At 29.6% G+C, this 16,290-nt stretch overlaps 4 protein-coding genes across 6 annotated transcripts in view; 2 read left to right on the forward strand and 2 right to left on the reverse strand.

Annotated features, from left to right (window-relative positions):
* LOC126841085 (uncharacterized) overlaps nucleotides 1-5,437 on the forward strand; it is a 29,158-nt gene extending 23,721 nt beyond the window's left edge. The window contains exons 6-7 of the mRNA XM_050577340.1: nucleotides 1,551-1,685; nucleotides 3,721-5,437. Of these exons, the coding sequence (XP_050433297.1) occupies nucleotides 1,551-1,685; nucleotides 3,721-3,886 (301 nt within the window). The 3' untranslated portion in view covers nucleotides 3,887-5,437. The remainder of the gene's footprint in view (nucleotides 1-1,550; nucleotides 1,686-3,720) is intronic.
* Nucleotides 5,438-5,688: 251 nt separating this feature from the next.
* On the reverse strand, nucleotides 5,689-8,492 carry LOC126841084 (pachytene checkpoint protein 2 homolog). Its single transcript, XM_050577338.1, has 8 exons — nucleotides 8,193-8,492; nucleotides 7,886-8,069; nucleotides 7,614-7,805; nucleotides 7,320-7,547; nucleotides 7,058-7,251; nucleotides 6,241-6,394; nucleotides 6,069-6,172; nucleotides 5,689-5,986 (listed from the first exon to the last, which is right to left on the reverse strand). The coding sequence occupies exons 1-8, from the start codon at nucleotides 8,234-8,236 to the stop codon at nucleotides 5,818-5,820; spliced, it is 1,269 nt and encodes a 422-aa protein (XP_050433295.1). The 5' UTR covers nucleotides 8,237-8,492; the 3' UTR covers nucleotides 5,689-5,817.
* A 143-nt stretch (nucleotides 8,493-8,635) lies between these two features.
* Nucleotides 8,636-14,068, forward strand: LOC126841079 (pyruvate dehydrogenase phosphatase regulatory subunit, mitochondrial-like). Of its 2 annotated transcripts, XM_050577332.1 has the most exons (16): nucleotides 8,636-8,809; nucleotides 8,878-9,142; nucleotides 9,207-9,334; nucleotides 9,644-9,747; nucleotides 9,817-10,080; nucleotides 10,182-10,452; nucleotides 10,526-10,650; nucleotides 10,914-11,110; nucleotides 11,231-11,385; nucleotides 11,453-11,592; nucleotides 11,759-11,785; nucleotides 11,909-12,057; nucleotides 12,120-12,324; nucleotides 12,432-12,701; nucleotides 12,773-12,945; nucleotides 13,645-14,068. In XM_050577332.1, exons 2-16 carry the CDS (start codon nucleotides 8,895-8,897, stop codon nucleotides 13,886-13,888), a joined length of 2,700 nt encoding a protein of 899 aa, XP_050433289.1. In that variant the 5' UTR covers nucleotides 8,636-8,809; nucleotides 8,878-8,894; the 3' UTR covers nucleotides 13,889-14,068. The 2 variants fall into 2 exon arrangements, with proteins under 2 accessions (XP_050433289.1, XP_050433290.1); XM_050577333.1 differs by lacking the exon at nucleotides 11,759-11,785 and having other exon boundaries at nucleotides 8,637-8,809; nucleotides 13,645-14,067.
* A 13-nt stretch (nucleotides 14,069-14,081) lies between these two features.
* Nucleotides 14,082-16,249, reverse strand: LOC126841086 (60S ribosomal protein L13). 2 transcript variants are annotated; one of them, XM_050577341.1, is made up of 5 exons: nucleotides 16,123-16,249; nucleotides 15,613-15,885; nucleotides 15,373-15,552; nucleotides 15,166-15,300; nucleotides 14,082-14,269 (listed from the first exon to the last, which is right to left on the reverse strand). In XM_050577341.1, the coding sequence occupies exons 2-5, from the start codon at nucleotides 15,856-15,858 to the stop codon at nucleotides 14,147-14,149; spliced, it is 684 nt and encodes a 227-aa protein (XP_050433298.1). In that variant the 5' UTR covers nucleotides 15,859-15,885; nucleotides 16,123-16,249; the 3' UTR covers nucleotides 14,082-14,146. The 2 variants fall into 2 exon arrangements, with proteins under 2 accessions (XP_050433298.1, XP_050433299.1); XM_050577342.1 differs by having other exon boundaries at nucleotides 16,049-16,171.
* Between the last annotated feature and the right edge of the window lie 41 nt (nucleotides 16,250-16,290).

Raw genomic sequence — 16,290 nt, forward strand, 5'->3', positions numbered from 1 at the left:
AATTTCGTTTTAAATGTTTTTCTTGATTGTATTAGGTATATAGAATTTGTATATTTTTACATTTCTATTACGAAGATCTGTAAAGTCCACTATCTCGAAATGGTTATTGATTTACATGAAAGGGTACAGGGAAAAAAAAAGTAAAATGTATTTTCATGAACTTAGATTCCAAATCTAGATTGCTGAGTTGTTTATTGGAACTAACTAGTAGTCAATAGTCTTCAAAATAAATGTACAACCGAATGGTTTATATATTAGTGACTGTGACGATTAATTTCTTCATTTCCGATATTGCAATTATTATTTGTCTGTTACCACGACCGTACCTAAGAATTATGATATAAAAATAAAAGATGAACATTGAAATTGATATAATTTATTAGGTTTAGGAAATTCGGAAAATAAGAGTACAGAACGACTTTGTTCACGCGGATGATCGGCCGTATTCACTCACTGTTAGGCAAGTAAGTCATTTATGCTGAGTAATGTTTGTAAATGGCATTTAAATTTAACACCACCGAAGTTAGGTAATATACGGTACAATCAAAAACTTCACACCATTTCATCGGTATGTTAGTTTCCAATCGTGAACCGATTTAGACCTTCGATCCGGTCAGATAATTTACTACACAAATCAAAAATCGATCACGTCATTGTTCGCCTCTACCACTAAATGCAAACCACTTTTAGTTGTTGTCTAATAGATACAATTTGAAGACAAAATACATAATACTATTATGTTTTTGTTCGTTATTATAAGTTATAAATTATAACTCTTTTTTAGGAATCCTTTCCTATACATACATATATACTTATTTTTTATCTCTTATAAATCATTCCCTTTTTGTACTCTACATGAAAATAAAACTAAATAAGATTTGTGTCATATGTATACTTTTTTAGTTATTTGAACATAATCCCTACATGAATATTTCTCTTACGACATTTGGTTAAATCTTATTTGTATGCTTATTTTATATTTTTCTGTTCCTGGGTTTCGTAGCCTAGAAGCATAGAAAGTGCTTTCCGCTTTCAACAAACCAAAATAAAACAGTAGCATGCCATTAGTGTTAATCGATTGACTGTTGTTTGCAAAGATCAAAATTCATAGTTATCTAATTTTATCGATTAATAACCACCCAAATAGATTGATCCAACAAAATGATAGTATTTTTCGGACACAAAAACAAAAAAATCAGCTTTTTAACAGTAACTTTAATTATTATAGTTTAATGTTTATAAACACAATTACATATAGTATATGCGTAATATATGTATTTTTTTAATCAATACTACAAACATAGAGACTAGGATTGTTACATTTATTGGTTTATCAAACCTATACTCAGGTCGACAAAGGCATTCTTCATGTACCAATTACTATTACATATACGTCGTCGGTTGTATAATAAAATACAAAGAAAATAATAATACAAATATTGATACTGTGCGTGAGTGTGTAGGGTTATTTGATACTGTGCAGATTCGCTAGAGAGAAATACGATGCTGCATGTGTCCTATAGATAATTACTATTATTATTATTTTACAGGGCTAGCAGATCGTCGTATGCCGATTTAATGAAGGACTACGTGACCGCCGAAACGGTGGGCAAACACAGCAAAGAATGTTACCCTTACTTCAAAGAATGTCCAAAATCGCTGTTTACAAATAATCACAATTATTCGTAAGTTCAAATTCCTAAAAAAATACCCTTTAAGCCGGTGTTCAATCAGACTTACAAATAGTAAACATGGGTTAAAATTTTAAAATGAAATTACAAATTATTTATCAATCAAAATCACTGTGTAGAATAAAAGTCTTACCTGTACGTTGCTGTATGTGGCTCCACCAGACCATCGTCTGTTGCTAATGTGGTCACGTGCGAGCTACTCGTTGAATAGAAAAATTAAAATATAAGCTAATTTCACACATTTGGCATTCCGTTGAAAATCAATTGACGACACATGACACCCCGACGCGAGAAAGTAATAGGCTCGGCAACAACAGACGAACTCATTTTTCAAACAAACATCACAATATTAGTTTTATGTAACACCAATGTATAAATTTCACTGCAAATAATATGCAAGAGTTTTGCAAACCGATTTCTTAAAAAAACCCAAAAATTAATATTTTAATAATCATTACAAATGTGCATATATTAATTCTGGTTTGCAGAAAATTTCAAACAAACGATATTATTTTACAGATTCATCATTATTTTTCAAGACCAATTTTACTGAAAAAAAAAAAATAATAATGGTCATATTATACCCACCAGTGTTCAGTGTTATTTTCGCAATATCTCATATTAATTTTTCGCAATGTTTTTTATCGAAGGGCCAAAAAAATAAAGTATCATGTTTTTTTATGTCTACCTCCATTGATGCGGAATCTTTTGTGAAATTGGACTGTCACACATCTATGTTCGAAATACATTCAGCGTTGATATTTGATTGACATAATATACATCGCACCTATATGACAATCATATTATATATAGTGGGATAACAGTCATTTGACCCACTGCCAATAAGATACTAGATATAGGCGTTATCGATAAAAAAAAAATATATATATATAAACTACTAATTTTCAAAATACCTTTTTTTTTTACAAAATTGTAAAAATGATTATACTGCGCCAATTACTGACCGTCGTATGCGATATACTTAAATCCCCACTCTTCAGTCTTTAAATTCGATATATATATATATATATATATATATATAAAAAAATAATAACTCCTAAAAAAATATATATAGTGATTTTATAAAATTTATCCGCCGTGTCTAAACAGCCTCCTCCCCACCGTTGTAATAATAAACATAAGGACCTCAAAACATGTATTCGCATAAAGTTCTGTTGATAAATTAACATCTAAAAGGGAATTATTAACTTAAGAAATTAAGGTGAGGATTAACGTGAAATAGTACCTTGACAATATAATATTATTCATAATATAAACATTAGAGTGGTCTTTTAAATAAGGGTTTGGAGTATTTTTATGCTGGAGCCCTGTAAATAGGTTTTAAATAAGTAAAAAAGTCTAATTCTTTGAGATTTTTATTTGAATCTTTTTGGCTCTCGGTTTGAGTAAGACGTTTGGCAATTATGCAATTATAAGATCGCCATCGATTTGTTCAATTTTTTTTATGGGAACCAATAGATTTTATTTGTTACGGTGAGAATAACTCGGTTAAAAAAAGTTTGTCTTAATCCTTTTTTTTTTTTAATGAGTTAAATGATGATCCTATTCAGATAAACATATTATTTAATTTTAGAAAAAAAAACATGTTTTGTTTGATTAAAATGTGAATTTTGCCCGGAATAAAGAGTCGTTCGTTTCTTCTTTTAATAACAGAATGGCTAATAGCCATTACTGCGATTACATACATAATATGTTTCAACTACGTTATGCTCGTTATGCCAAATGTCCATTGTGTCAATGTAAAATTTTACAATTTTTTAAAACATTATTATTATTTTTTCAACATCAAATTATTTCTAAAAACAGAGATTTTGGCCGGACGGTCGTTTTCCGCATAACGCCGATGGCAATATTAGGTACCTACTGTCTAGAAGATCCGGCCGCCTCGTCGTCGGTTTCCGTAATGCACAATTCGATCGAGTACTGATCGATGCTCTAACCGTGACCGACGTTTAATTGCTTAATTTATTTTATATATATATATTTTTTTTTTTTGTTTTTCACATAGTAAAAACCAAGATTGGCCACCGGACGAAGACGAAGAATCGGTGGAAACGGTCGACGCCGACGACGGCGAAGACCTGACCAACGATATATTATCGGCCGACGACCGGAAGGAGGCGGCGAGCGGTTCATCAAAAGTGACGTTGGCTCCAGCACCGGTTGCCATGTGACCCGAATATCCGCTATAAGGATCGTTCCAATCATTTATATATATATATAATATATATTATATTAAACTGTCGACGAATTTATCGTTTATGGTCGGGGCGGACAAAATGTCGCGTGTCGTCTTCTTGGCTTTATAAGTGTATTATTATTATTTTCTTTTTTTTAAATCTATAGCTCTTTTTGTTTCTTTTCCTCTCATACCAAATCGTGCGTGGCCGACAAAAAACGTATAGGTATGTAATCGCCGGACCTCCCGACAGTTTTCCGGTTGTTATAATAGGTGTAACTTTATGTATAGCTACTGCTGCTGCGACACAACATAATATTATTATTATAGGCACTATTGCACCTATATTTAACTACTATTTTTTTATATATCAACTATCCTGGTTGCGTTTAGCCGTAAATGCGAGTATAATAATATTATATTATATTTATATTACCACATAATATTACCTACTTATGGTCTGCGGGAAAACGGCCATTGAAATATTATCCGCAGTCTTCTTCGTATACAGCCCGTTTTGTTTTTCAACAATCGGCTAAAGAGTAATGTTCACGAAAATTTACGGCATCGAACACATTGAGTTAACACTATATTGAGGTTTTTGTTTGTAATTCACAGTATTTCTTTTGGAATCAGACAACCACAGAATTGTATTTCTAAATGTTTTTCACTCTACAACGAAAATTTACCCGTACAAGAATTTTTTTTAAATGTTTATTGATATCAAGGAGATTGAAAGCGAACGGGTTTTAAGGAGTTTTTTATATAGGGAACATTTAAGAAAAAAAGGGGGTTTCAAATTTCGACCATGTCAATTTTTTTACACATTAATTTGCACGACCTTCACAGTATTTTTTTTAAACTTATACGCATTTTTCAATGAGTAAATGCCATTTAGATGGAATTTTTGACCAAAAAGCTAGACAAAATTACTAATGCTGACTTTCTTCTCCTTTAGTTCTTTTTCAAACCCGCAACCCATATTTCATTTGTCGGGCACGGCCACTCAGAATTATCAGAAACCTAAATTTTATTTTTACTTACTACCTAAATTTAACTATAGCGACACGTATTTGATAAAAGTAATTTGACGATCAACGATCAAAGGATATTTGGCGGTGTAAAATAATATTTTTATATATTTCTACATTTAAAAGGATTCCCGAAAACGAAACAAAAAGAGGACTTAAAAGTACGCATAGCATAGCTACGACTTGGAAAATGTGTTTTTCTTTCTCTTTTTGTTTCGTTTCTCACCTTAACAAAAATGTATAGTTATTATTATAGTTATTTTTAGTATAATATTGTAGTTGTTATTTATTATTGTAAATGTAGCCTCATCAAGGTGTATTTATCGTCGAGATTAGAATTTAGGTTGTGCCATCTGTAGTTTTGTAATCTAAAATACCTATTATATTGTTTTATTTATTTTGAAAGTGTTATTATTTATTTTTATCTTTGTAGATATTAATTATACTATAACCATGTACCTACCTTGTTAACTTATGATTATTATTACAATAAATCTATACGTTTGGCCAATTCATTATTCGTTAAACCAGAAGTTTTTCAACATTCACCACTTAAGCTAAGTGTATTATTCATAAGGAAGAAAAACATACTTTGATCATATTTACTCAGATCAATTTTGTATATTTCCTTGTACCTTCATGTTGTCAATGTCACCACTTGACAATAGTACTTTACAAAAAAAAAAACTAATTATCTGAAATAATGATGAATGATTTTTATTAACACTCGAATGAAATGTTTTTTAGATTTTATTTTATTTACACAACGATTATACTTTTTGATTGGCAGTGAATTAAAATAAATCTAATTTTTTGTTATAAGAAAATAATTTATAAATATATATTATGTTTTAATACAAAAAAATTAAAAATATATCATGACAGACTAGTAAAGTTATTTAACTTTATTAATACTATCGTCTTGTCTTTTTTGATATCTGACCGCCTTTAACAAAGCTGATAAAAATTCATCAATGCCGTTGCATTGAGGTGCTCTAATATAAATAGAATGCGCTATGAAAGTCAGCTTTTTTAGAACACGACCACTTAAACCAACGCTTTCTCTAAAACACAGTAAAAACAAATATGTAATTATAAATTCCAATTTTTTAACTATTAATTTTAAATAAAAGTGTTTTTTTTTACTTGGAAATTTCAAATAGTTGTTGCGTTGCACTATTCGTAAATTCTTTACCAACTGGAAGTCGATCAAATTTATCACTTTCGTTTACGTTAACTATTAATTCTACCTGTTAAAATTGTTTTAAAATGTTGTATAAAAATATTATAACAAAGTATTAGATATAATTTAATTTACCCGTATAAGTTCATCTATGGCTGCTTTAAATATTGTGTATATTGCCAATTCTTGAGGTGGATTTATGAGCATTTTTATATCGGCTCTATCAGTAAATGCCGTATCAATTGCTTCAGTTACATTAGAAGTTGTTAAAAATATAACATTTGAATACCTATATATAACATACATAAATTAAACTGGTCAAGTTTGAATACATTTAAGTTTACATATAAAATATGAAGGTTGATTCATTAAGGATAAGACACTCACTTTTTCTTAAAAAAACTGGAATTTTTGTAGTTTTTCTTTTTGAAAATATTTCTGCTTATGTTATTTTACAATAATATAAAATGACTAAATATTTACCTTTATTGGTATTTTACAAAGGTCTATCAACTTTTTAAACTTATATAATTAGAATATCTACTTGTATAGTTATTAAATTTTTAAATTTTAAATGGGAGGTGGAGTAATACAGCCTAAATTTTAAACTTCTGTAACTTAAAAAGTATTTATTCAAAATTGGTTATCGACCAGTAAAAAATCTCAGTTCAATATTCCTAGTTTAAAAATTGAATTAAACATACATGTTACCATTTAAGTTTTAAAAGTTGGATAGTGCTCTGGAAAAAAATAAAGAATATTATGTCTCAAAAAAAAAAAAAAAAAAAATACTATAAAATATTTTTATATTTTATATAATAATTTAATTGTAATTTATTTAAGAGAAAATGAGTGTCTTAACCATAATGAATCACGTCGTATATAAATTATTTTAAAACTATTTAAGTACATCATAAATAATTAATAAAAATATCTCATTAAATGTATTTACTTTCTAAGATTATCCAATTGAGTGAGAACAGCATTTACCACCCGGATTGAATCCGACGGTTCTGTACCTGATAGAACAGATTCTCTAGCACGTGTTAAACTTTCGACTTCGTCGATTAATATAAACACTAGCGAATCACCATATTCCAATACTTCTCTAATTTTTTGAAACATTGACATTACTAATGTACCACTCTAAAATATAATTTTTGTGGTTAATACATATTATTTTTTATGCATAATTTGATTTACGATTTAATTACCTCCGAAAAATATTTTGACAACAAGTTATGACTGTTAATTTCAATAAATTCAAAAAACTTGTAATGTTTACTTAACCGTATTGATAACTTTTGAGCAAGTGCCTTACATATCGATGTCTTACCAGTACCTGGTGGTCCATGAAGCAAAATAAGACGATTATAGCTAATGATATTCGTGTCGACATTGTGCCGTGCGAAATTCATTCCAGTTAATGCATAATGCATGAGCTATAACAATAAAAACAAAAACTACTTTAGTGTCACTTTTTATAAGTAATAATATGATAAACATACAATTTCCTTTACTGGTTCTTGAAATATTAATGAATCCCAAATACCACAAAAATCGACATTAGGTAATATACATCGTCTCATTTTGCATGTATTATCTTCACTAGTTGCATCATCTGCCAAACCACTGTCATCTAATTTGAAGAAATACACTTTAATTGTGTATGTATCAAGATCTAATATTTGATTTTCAGTCTAAAATTATATTAATAATGAGTTAAAATTATTACACAAATCAACATTATAACTTTTTTTTACAATAACTTGACTATTACCTCATTAAAAAAAGACTGGTTTTCATCATCTAAAGCATTTTCAATTTCACAAACTTGTATTTGTTTAACAAAATGCGTCAGTTCTGCACTGCTAAATGTATTATGAATAGTTTCTGGTATAATGGGTTTAATATTTCTTAATTCTAATAAAACCGCTACCTCTAAGTTTGCAATATTTGCAGATCTACAATAATAAAAAAAATATTCATAATAACACAAATTAAAATTAAAATATACTTTATTTTTATCTTAATTTTAAAACCATTTGATATCTATAGTATAGTTTTTATTATACTTTAGTACTTACGTTTCTGTTTTCAATAAAACTTCTACGTGCAAAGTATTCTTCATATTATTTATTTTTTAATTATTAAATAAGAAATGAAGTTAATAATACATAAACCTAACAATCTACAATAGTTTTGGTAAAAAATAATACACTTGCAAGATTGTATGATTGTAAGTTGTAGGTTGAGACTTGAGCAGGCAAAAGGTGAATTCGGTATTCCTCGTACGTGGAATTTTTTATTGCTGTATTTTTTTAACGAACATTTCGGAAAATCAAATTTTTAGCGTATCACTTGCTGATAATGTAACGTGATATCTTACTATTGCTACCAACTGTTGCCGTGCTCAAGACAAGTGAATTTTAGTGACTGTACCTATGATTATAGAGGGACATTTTTACCAACTTTGATAAAATTTATCTATCAACATTATCGATAACAAACTGTTAACAGTTTTCTTATCACAAATTACAAGACAAAAATAAAAATGTTCAATGATTTTCATAATATGTTATTCTAAAGACTAAAATCGAATAGAAAGATAGCAATATTAACCGAAAATTGAATTTAGAGTATTATTATTATTCATTTTTAGTTGAGGAGCGACGTATAGAATTTTTTCTTTTGCCTGTCCAACGTAAGACTGTGTTCCTCATTACCGTTGTGTGATAAATCGTTTTATTAAAATATAATGTTTGTCCATAGGTCAGGGGACAAATGGAATGATAATAAAAATGCTTCTAACGAAATGGCAAAAGAGACTGTATTTAAAAAAGTTGATTCGGTCACCGGCAATAACTGTTTTGTGCAATAGTGGCTGTACCCGAGAGTATTCTAAACTATCTTATGATTCTGTTCTTCCTACCCAAGCACAAGTTGTAATATGTGGTACTGGATTAGTAGCCAATTCTTTGGCATATCATTTAGTCGAAAATGGCTGGTCCGACATTGTACTTATCGATCAGGGAAAGTACGATGACTGTTGATTAAAATTTGACGAGCATAAATTAATGTGTACGCTGTGTGTCATTTAGGCCTTGTGGAGGAACATCACATTTTGGTTCTGGAACATTGGGTTTATTTAAGCCAATAGCAGAGCGTAACATGATAATGTATAGTATTAAATTGTATAGACAGTTGGAAGCCAAAGGCTATGATATTGGTTTGTTGAACATAGAATTACTATTTTACCTTTATAGCAGCTTCAAAAGAACAGCAACTTAACTGCAAAAAGTCTAATTTTACAGGAGAAAAATGGAAAAAATACCTTTCTTAAATATTTAATGTGTACAAAATAAAAACATAATTCTGACAAATAATTCATTCACTCTATGCAATCTTATTTATCAAATTTAAAAATTAATTTTTTCTGATTCCAAAACCGCAATAACCCCATTTGCACTTAGGTAGTTGTTCTTTGGTAACCACAATATGTCGGTGTTTATTTAAGTTTTTCTTAAAAATTATTTAGGTTTAAAGCAATGTGGCAGTTTGAATTTAGCTCAAACTAAAGACAGAATGATTGCATTAAAACGAAGAATAGCTTACAGTTCCCCGACTGGATTACACTGTGAAGTACAATTATAAGCAAAAAAATAATATTTGCTTTCTAGTTTCAAACGTCAAATTATTTTTATAATTTAGATGTTGGGAAAAAACGAATTAAAAAGACTGCATCCATTTCTCAATACAGATGATCTTGAAGGTGGAGTTTGGGTTCCTGAAGATGGCGTTGCAAATCCACAAGCTATATGCAAATCGTTAGCAAAATTAGCTAGTGAAGGGGGTGCCCTCTATGTTACCAATTGTCGAGTGCAGAAAGTTGTTACGGAAGAGGATCGGATTAAAGGAGTAGATACTAGCAGAGGATTTATTTATTGTGAATATTTTGTTAACTGTGCAGGAATGGTAAGTCATATTATTTTTTTTTTTAAGCCTAATATATTTATCAATGTAATAGATTTTTCTTGTTCTACTGAATTTAACACTATATATATATTTTTTTTTAGTGGGCCAGAGAAGTAGGAAATTTGTGTTCACCTAGAGTTAGAGTACCCGTGTACCCGGCTGAACACTTTTATGTGACGACTAGTCCGATACCCGGTGTAAATGTTAACTTACCGTGTATAAGAGATTTTGATTCCCATATATATGCCCGAGAGTATAACTCTGGTTTTCTAATTGGAGGTTTTGAGAAAGTCGCAAAACCAGCGTTCCTCAACATGAGAATTATACCTTCGGATTGGAAAAAAGATATGCCCCAAGACTGGAAACATTTCAGTAAGATAAAAAAATAAGTAAATAAATTGTTGATTAAAATTTATATAATAATTCTACATTCAATTTTGTTTAGTGCCGTATTGGGAAAAGGCTACATCTAGACTTCCAATTCTTAAAGACGTAGTTTATCCAATGTTGTCCAATTCTCCAGACACTTTTACACCTAATGGCAAGTGGATTTTAGGAGAAACCCCTGAAGTAATGATTTTATATTGTCATCAATGGTTTGGCAAAATTCACATTTTACTTTCTATGAAAAAAATGATATTTTTGATTGAGTTTTTCCTTATTGGGGAACAAATGGATTTTGTTGATGGATATTTTAGAAAAAGTTTAAGTAAAATGTGATGTTTGTCTGAAACTTTATTTGGATCCTTATGTGCGTAATATTAAAAAACAATTTGGTTTCTAATTACTGTAATGTAATTAAATGCATTTAAAGTACAACATGGGATGTGCAGGTGGATAATTATTTTGTGGCAGTCGGAATGAACGGAAATCCATTGCAAGGAGCTGGAGGAATAGGCAAAGCGATGGCCGATTGGATTATTGAAGGAAGACCCACACAAGAGCACATGGCTTTTGATGTACAACGGTTTTTAGATTTACATAATAACAGAATGTACTTACAAGAACGAACCAAAGAAGTTGTTGGCAGGTAAAGACTGGTTAGGTTTAAAGTAGTAACAAAGTTTATAAATTATTGAGAGATAAATAAATAAATACATATTATTATGTATGAAAATATATATATTGGATCCTTAAAATTATTTTAAAGGCATTATGCTATACCGTATCCTCATCAATTTGAGTATAAGAACGCTAGAAAATTGCGCTGTTCACCATTATTTAGTGTATTGGAAAAGCGAGGTGCAGTTTTCGGCACTCGAATGGGATATGAACGTCCTTTATATTTTGATTCAACGTATAATGGTGATTATAATAATTTAAATGCCAAGTAGAAAAAGATACATGTGCACATTTTTTTTATTGATTAAAGGAAAAGGGACACCACCAGAAATGCCTTTAGGTACATTTTACAAACCTGCATTTTTCCAATTTATGCTGGAAGAATATCACGCTTGTAGAGAATCGGTCGGTATTATCGATATGTCTTCATTTTCAAAAATGAAAATACAAGTATGTTCCATGAATTTGGTAACACTATTCCTGTTTAAAATCTAAAGCTAAATTATAACTTAATTTTTATTAAACTAACATTCTATTTGTGTGAAATATTATTTATTTTTTTTACTAATATTAATAATTTGTTAAAACTGATTACAAACTAACACAATGTGGATAGAGTGGAGATATAACAACTGAAACGGAGGTAAATTAAATAAAAATTTAACATAGTCTTAACCTATTATTTTTTTTAGAACTACCGTTCCATAAACACCATTAAAAAATCTGTAATGTGTGTAAATTGTAAACTGAAATTTTTTTGTTTAAGTCTCAGTGCAATGGTGTAGTCGAGTGGCTTCAGAATTTATGTACAAACGATGTAAACATACCTGTTGGTGGAATCGTTCATACAGGAATGTTGAATGAAAGAGGCGGCTATGAAAACGACTGTTTATTAGTTCGCGAAAGAGAAAATCGGTAAACAAATCTGAAATTTAAAAATCTTAATTTTGTTTTTTTAATCAAATATTATTCCTTAGTTATTTAATGGTGTCGCCTACGAGCCAACAAACGAGAGTCCTAGATTGGCTAAAAGATCATTTACCTAAAGACGAATCAATTCAATTAGCAGACATCACTTCAATGTATACTGTCGTCAATGTGATCGGCCCTAAAGCTGGTGCTCTTATATCAGAATTATCGCTGTCTGATGCCGATGTTAACTTACAACCTTTTACGTTTAAGGTACATTTAAAGAGGAAAAAAACATGTTTGTTTAGCTGGTAACATACATATATTAAAATTTTTAAAAAAAATTGTTAAAAATGTTTAAATGTTATGTTAAAATGTAGACAGTTAACATTGGTTATGCGTCAGATGTTATGATGATGGCGTTTACTCACACCGGCGAACCAGGATTTTGTTTGTATATACCATCAGAGTACGCTCTGCACGTTTATGATCGCTTAATGGCGGTTGGATTCGATTATGGGATTCGCGATGTTGGTAGTTTAACACAACGATTCATGAGAATCGAAAAATTTATACCGTTTTGGGCAGAAGATTTAACTAGAGACACTACACCATTTGAAGCTGGTTGCAACCATGTAGTCAAGTTAGATGTTAGTGAGATAAAATTATCAAATAAGTTGTATTTTATTGGCTTATCATTTGTTTTGTAATGTTTTTGTAGAAAGAATATTTCATTGGGAAATTTGCATTACAAAGACAAAAAGATCAAGGAATTACCAAAAAACTAGTCATGTTTATTTTGGACGATTTAGATCCTGACAAAGACGTATGGGTTTGGGGCTTAGAACCGATTTATAGAAATGGTCAGTATGTTGGCAGAATTACTTCAGCCGGGTGAGTTGAAAAACACATATACACGCTTTTAAAAATATATATATACAATATAATTGTACAAGAAATGATCAGTGTTCAAATCTAGAATTTTAGTATTGAAAAAAACAAGATTAAATAATTGTTTTTTATATTATTTTAAATATAAATATTTTTCTAAAATTTTATATATTATCATTATCTTAACTTTAATTTTTTTAGTATTTTTTCCTGTAAATATTCCAACTACTAAATTTTTTGTATAAATAATACTGCAAAACAAATGTTTTAAATATTTCTTAGTTATAATCGTCTAATAAGGATATATTTATATAATCCCTTAACCGTAAAAATAGTACTCAATAGCGTATAATTTTTGTTGTCAAGGCTTTACTATACAAAACCATAAGTATTGCCTAAGTTTTTTCTAGATTATAATTGTCTATTTATCTTTTAAAAGGTTAGAAGTATATATATTTATTAACTATCCTCAATAAAAGAAAACCTAGATTTAATTTAATCTATTTATTATGAAATCTAATTAAGTTTTGATCAAGTGTCGACTTTTCTCAAGATAATTTATAAATAATAAATTTAGCATATGAATTTAGATTTTTTAATATTGTGTTTCATAAACTCAAATACTTTAAAAGTTTTTTATTGGCCCCAATAATTTATAGTTATCATAATACATATTATAATTGTATTTTAAATTAATTTCAGGTACGGCTTTACCATGGGCAAATTAGTCTGTTTGGGATACGTACAACGACCATTTACCGATAACCGTAACAGAAACAGTATGATCATAACTAATGATTATATCTTGTCTCCGACAGCAAAATATGAAATTGATGTGGCCGGTACCAGATTTCCGGCTACTCCGAAAATACATACACCATACGTTAATTTAAATATACAAAATATATCTGATCAAACACGATACATACCCAAAATTATCATTTAAGCATTATTGGCTTCTCATGTGTATAACTTTTTATTTGTTTTTCTTGTTATTGCTTTAAAAAAGCTAATGCAGACACAATTGAATCTCAATACTTACGAACAATTAACAATATTAGCCTTATTTGTTATTTAATACTGTTATTGTATTGTTTAAGTTTGATGAATATAGTCATAAGAAACAATAGAACATAAAATTGTCAAGTTTTCGACTGATTTTTTTATTTAATTTAAAAAAAGTCAAAACAACAAAATATACAGTTTACTTCTTCTTCTTGCCTTTTCCTTTTTTATCAGCAGCTGCTTTTTTCGCAGCTTCGGGATTTTCAGCAGCTTCCTTTGCCTTCTTTTCTTTGATACCAACTAATTTAGCTTCAATTCTTGCCTACATAAAAAAAAAATCAATTAAACTTTAAAAAAATGTACTAACTTAATATTAATTAAAGTTTCCTATATTATGTTTTCTAATACTTAGTTAAACTAGTAACTTAATTTAAATTTCTTTATTCATTTCAAATGAAAGCTAGGATACGGCTAAAAATTCACAATTGTTGAATTTGTTTGAAATTTACATTTATTTTGATTCAAATTTAACTTAGAAAAATGCTGCAAGTGATATTAATTATTCTGATGACAAAAGCGTAATCAAAAGAATGATAAATTATATTGAATAACTTTTTTAGTTTAGTTAAATATACATGTTAAGCTATTAAACAAATTTAACAAGTATATTCAATTTTAAAAATTATAATATTATCGCCAATCATTTAATTCAACTACACAGATTGAATAAACTCGATCGTCAAAACAGTATTCTTTTGACTTACTATCCAATACTATTAACAATTTTTTTTTTTTTACTAACTTATTTATACTAATAACAGTAGCATTCGTTAAATCATTTATTTGAAAAATTTTTAAATGTATAGTTTAAGACTAGTATTAAAAATAAAATAAAAATACTTTTCTCAACTATGAATTTAATTTTGTACAATTGATTCGAGCGCCACTAATTTAGAAAGCCATTAAGACTTTTAGAGGTACCCTTAAGGATTGTACTTCATATGGATTTTAACCAATTATTTTAACTTATCAAAGACTATTGACGAGAATAGTTTGTTAATTTCTCATTGAATTATTTTTTAAGTTAAAAAGAAATAATGACCAAGGAGAAACCGTAGATTGATTTTGCACACCTATGACTCGCACATTTATAGATGAAATATCAAATGTGGATTTTAAAAATGTGCGTTACTAAAACAGAAATTGATGAATTCTTACTTGACAAATAGCGTTGTAAGCATTGAATTTCTTTTCTTCAGCGGTGATTGCTCGTGCTTCAGGTTCTGTGCTGACAAACTGTTTGATTGGCAATATAGTTCCCTTCAATTGTGTAGCGGTTTTGCGTTCTTCTTCCTAAAAATAAGATGCAATATTAATGCAATTACATTATTATTCCAATTTCAATTTAGAAAATTAACTACATACCGTCGCTTCACCCTTCTTGATCTTGTTCGTTTTACTCTTCAATGGGAACAGAATCAATTTGGAACGGTATTCCTTCAAACGTTCAATGTTTACTTGTAAGGACTCTACGCTCTTGTTTCTACGTCTTGCATCCACTGCAATACCGATAGTACGAGCAAAATTTTTATTTAGTCCAGCTCCCTAAAGAAAGTTAAACCGTAGTACAACTAATTGATAATGGTTATCATCATTAATTCATACCTTGAGCTCTTGGAGCGTGAATCCACGGCCAGCACGGACTTTGGTGTGATATCTGAGCGTTGGACAGTGAACGACAGGACGCAAAGGACCTGCTGCTGGTTTAGGTGCCAACTCTTTGGCTTTCTTGATACGCTTTTGATGGCGCCTGTATTTACGAGCAGGTTGATTGAACCAGGTCTTAATGTAACGCTGCCAATCTTTGTGGAAATGCCCGTTAGGGATCATATTATTACCACTCGGAGCCATCTTGTATATATGTTAAATTACTCTATCCTAGAAAAACAATCAAATACCAGTTAATACGTTTCCCTTCAAATATTACGAGATAATCGAAGACATTTAAAAAATTAAATACAGTTAAAATCAATTATTTTTATTTAAATGTCCCTCGACTTGATAAATTAAATAACAATCAAGTAGCATACAGATCACGTACAAATAAGAATAATACAAATATAAAGCTCCAATTTCGCGATGGAAACGGATGAAAATCGAAAAACATGCACTTACCGAAAGAGAAAAGAATCCAACAACGTAGTGGAGGTTGGGACTTGGGAGATACGCCGTACACGAACGTTGTAGTTGTTTACGTGATAAGAGATACGAGATAACCTCAAAATGCGACCACATTTTCATGGTTGCGCAAACTGCAAACGGTGTCGAATCGGTATTTTAACA

Source organism: Adelges cooleyi, unplaced genomic scaffold (genome assembly GCF_023614345.1).
Source record: "Adelges cooleyi isolate 19-005CV unplaced genomic scaffold, UGA_ACOO_1.1 ACOO_flye_CR_arks_rails_tigmint_CR_PRNA_376, whole genome shotgun sequence".
Lineage (NCBI taxonomy): Eukaryota > Metazoa > Arthropoda > Insecta > Hemiptera > Adelgidae > Adelges > Adelges cooleyi.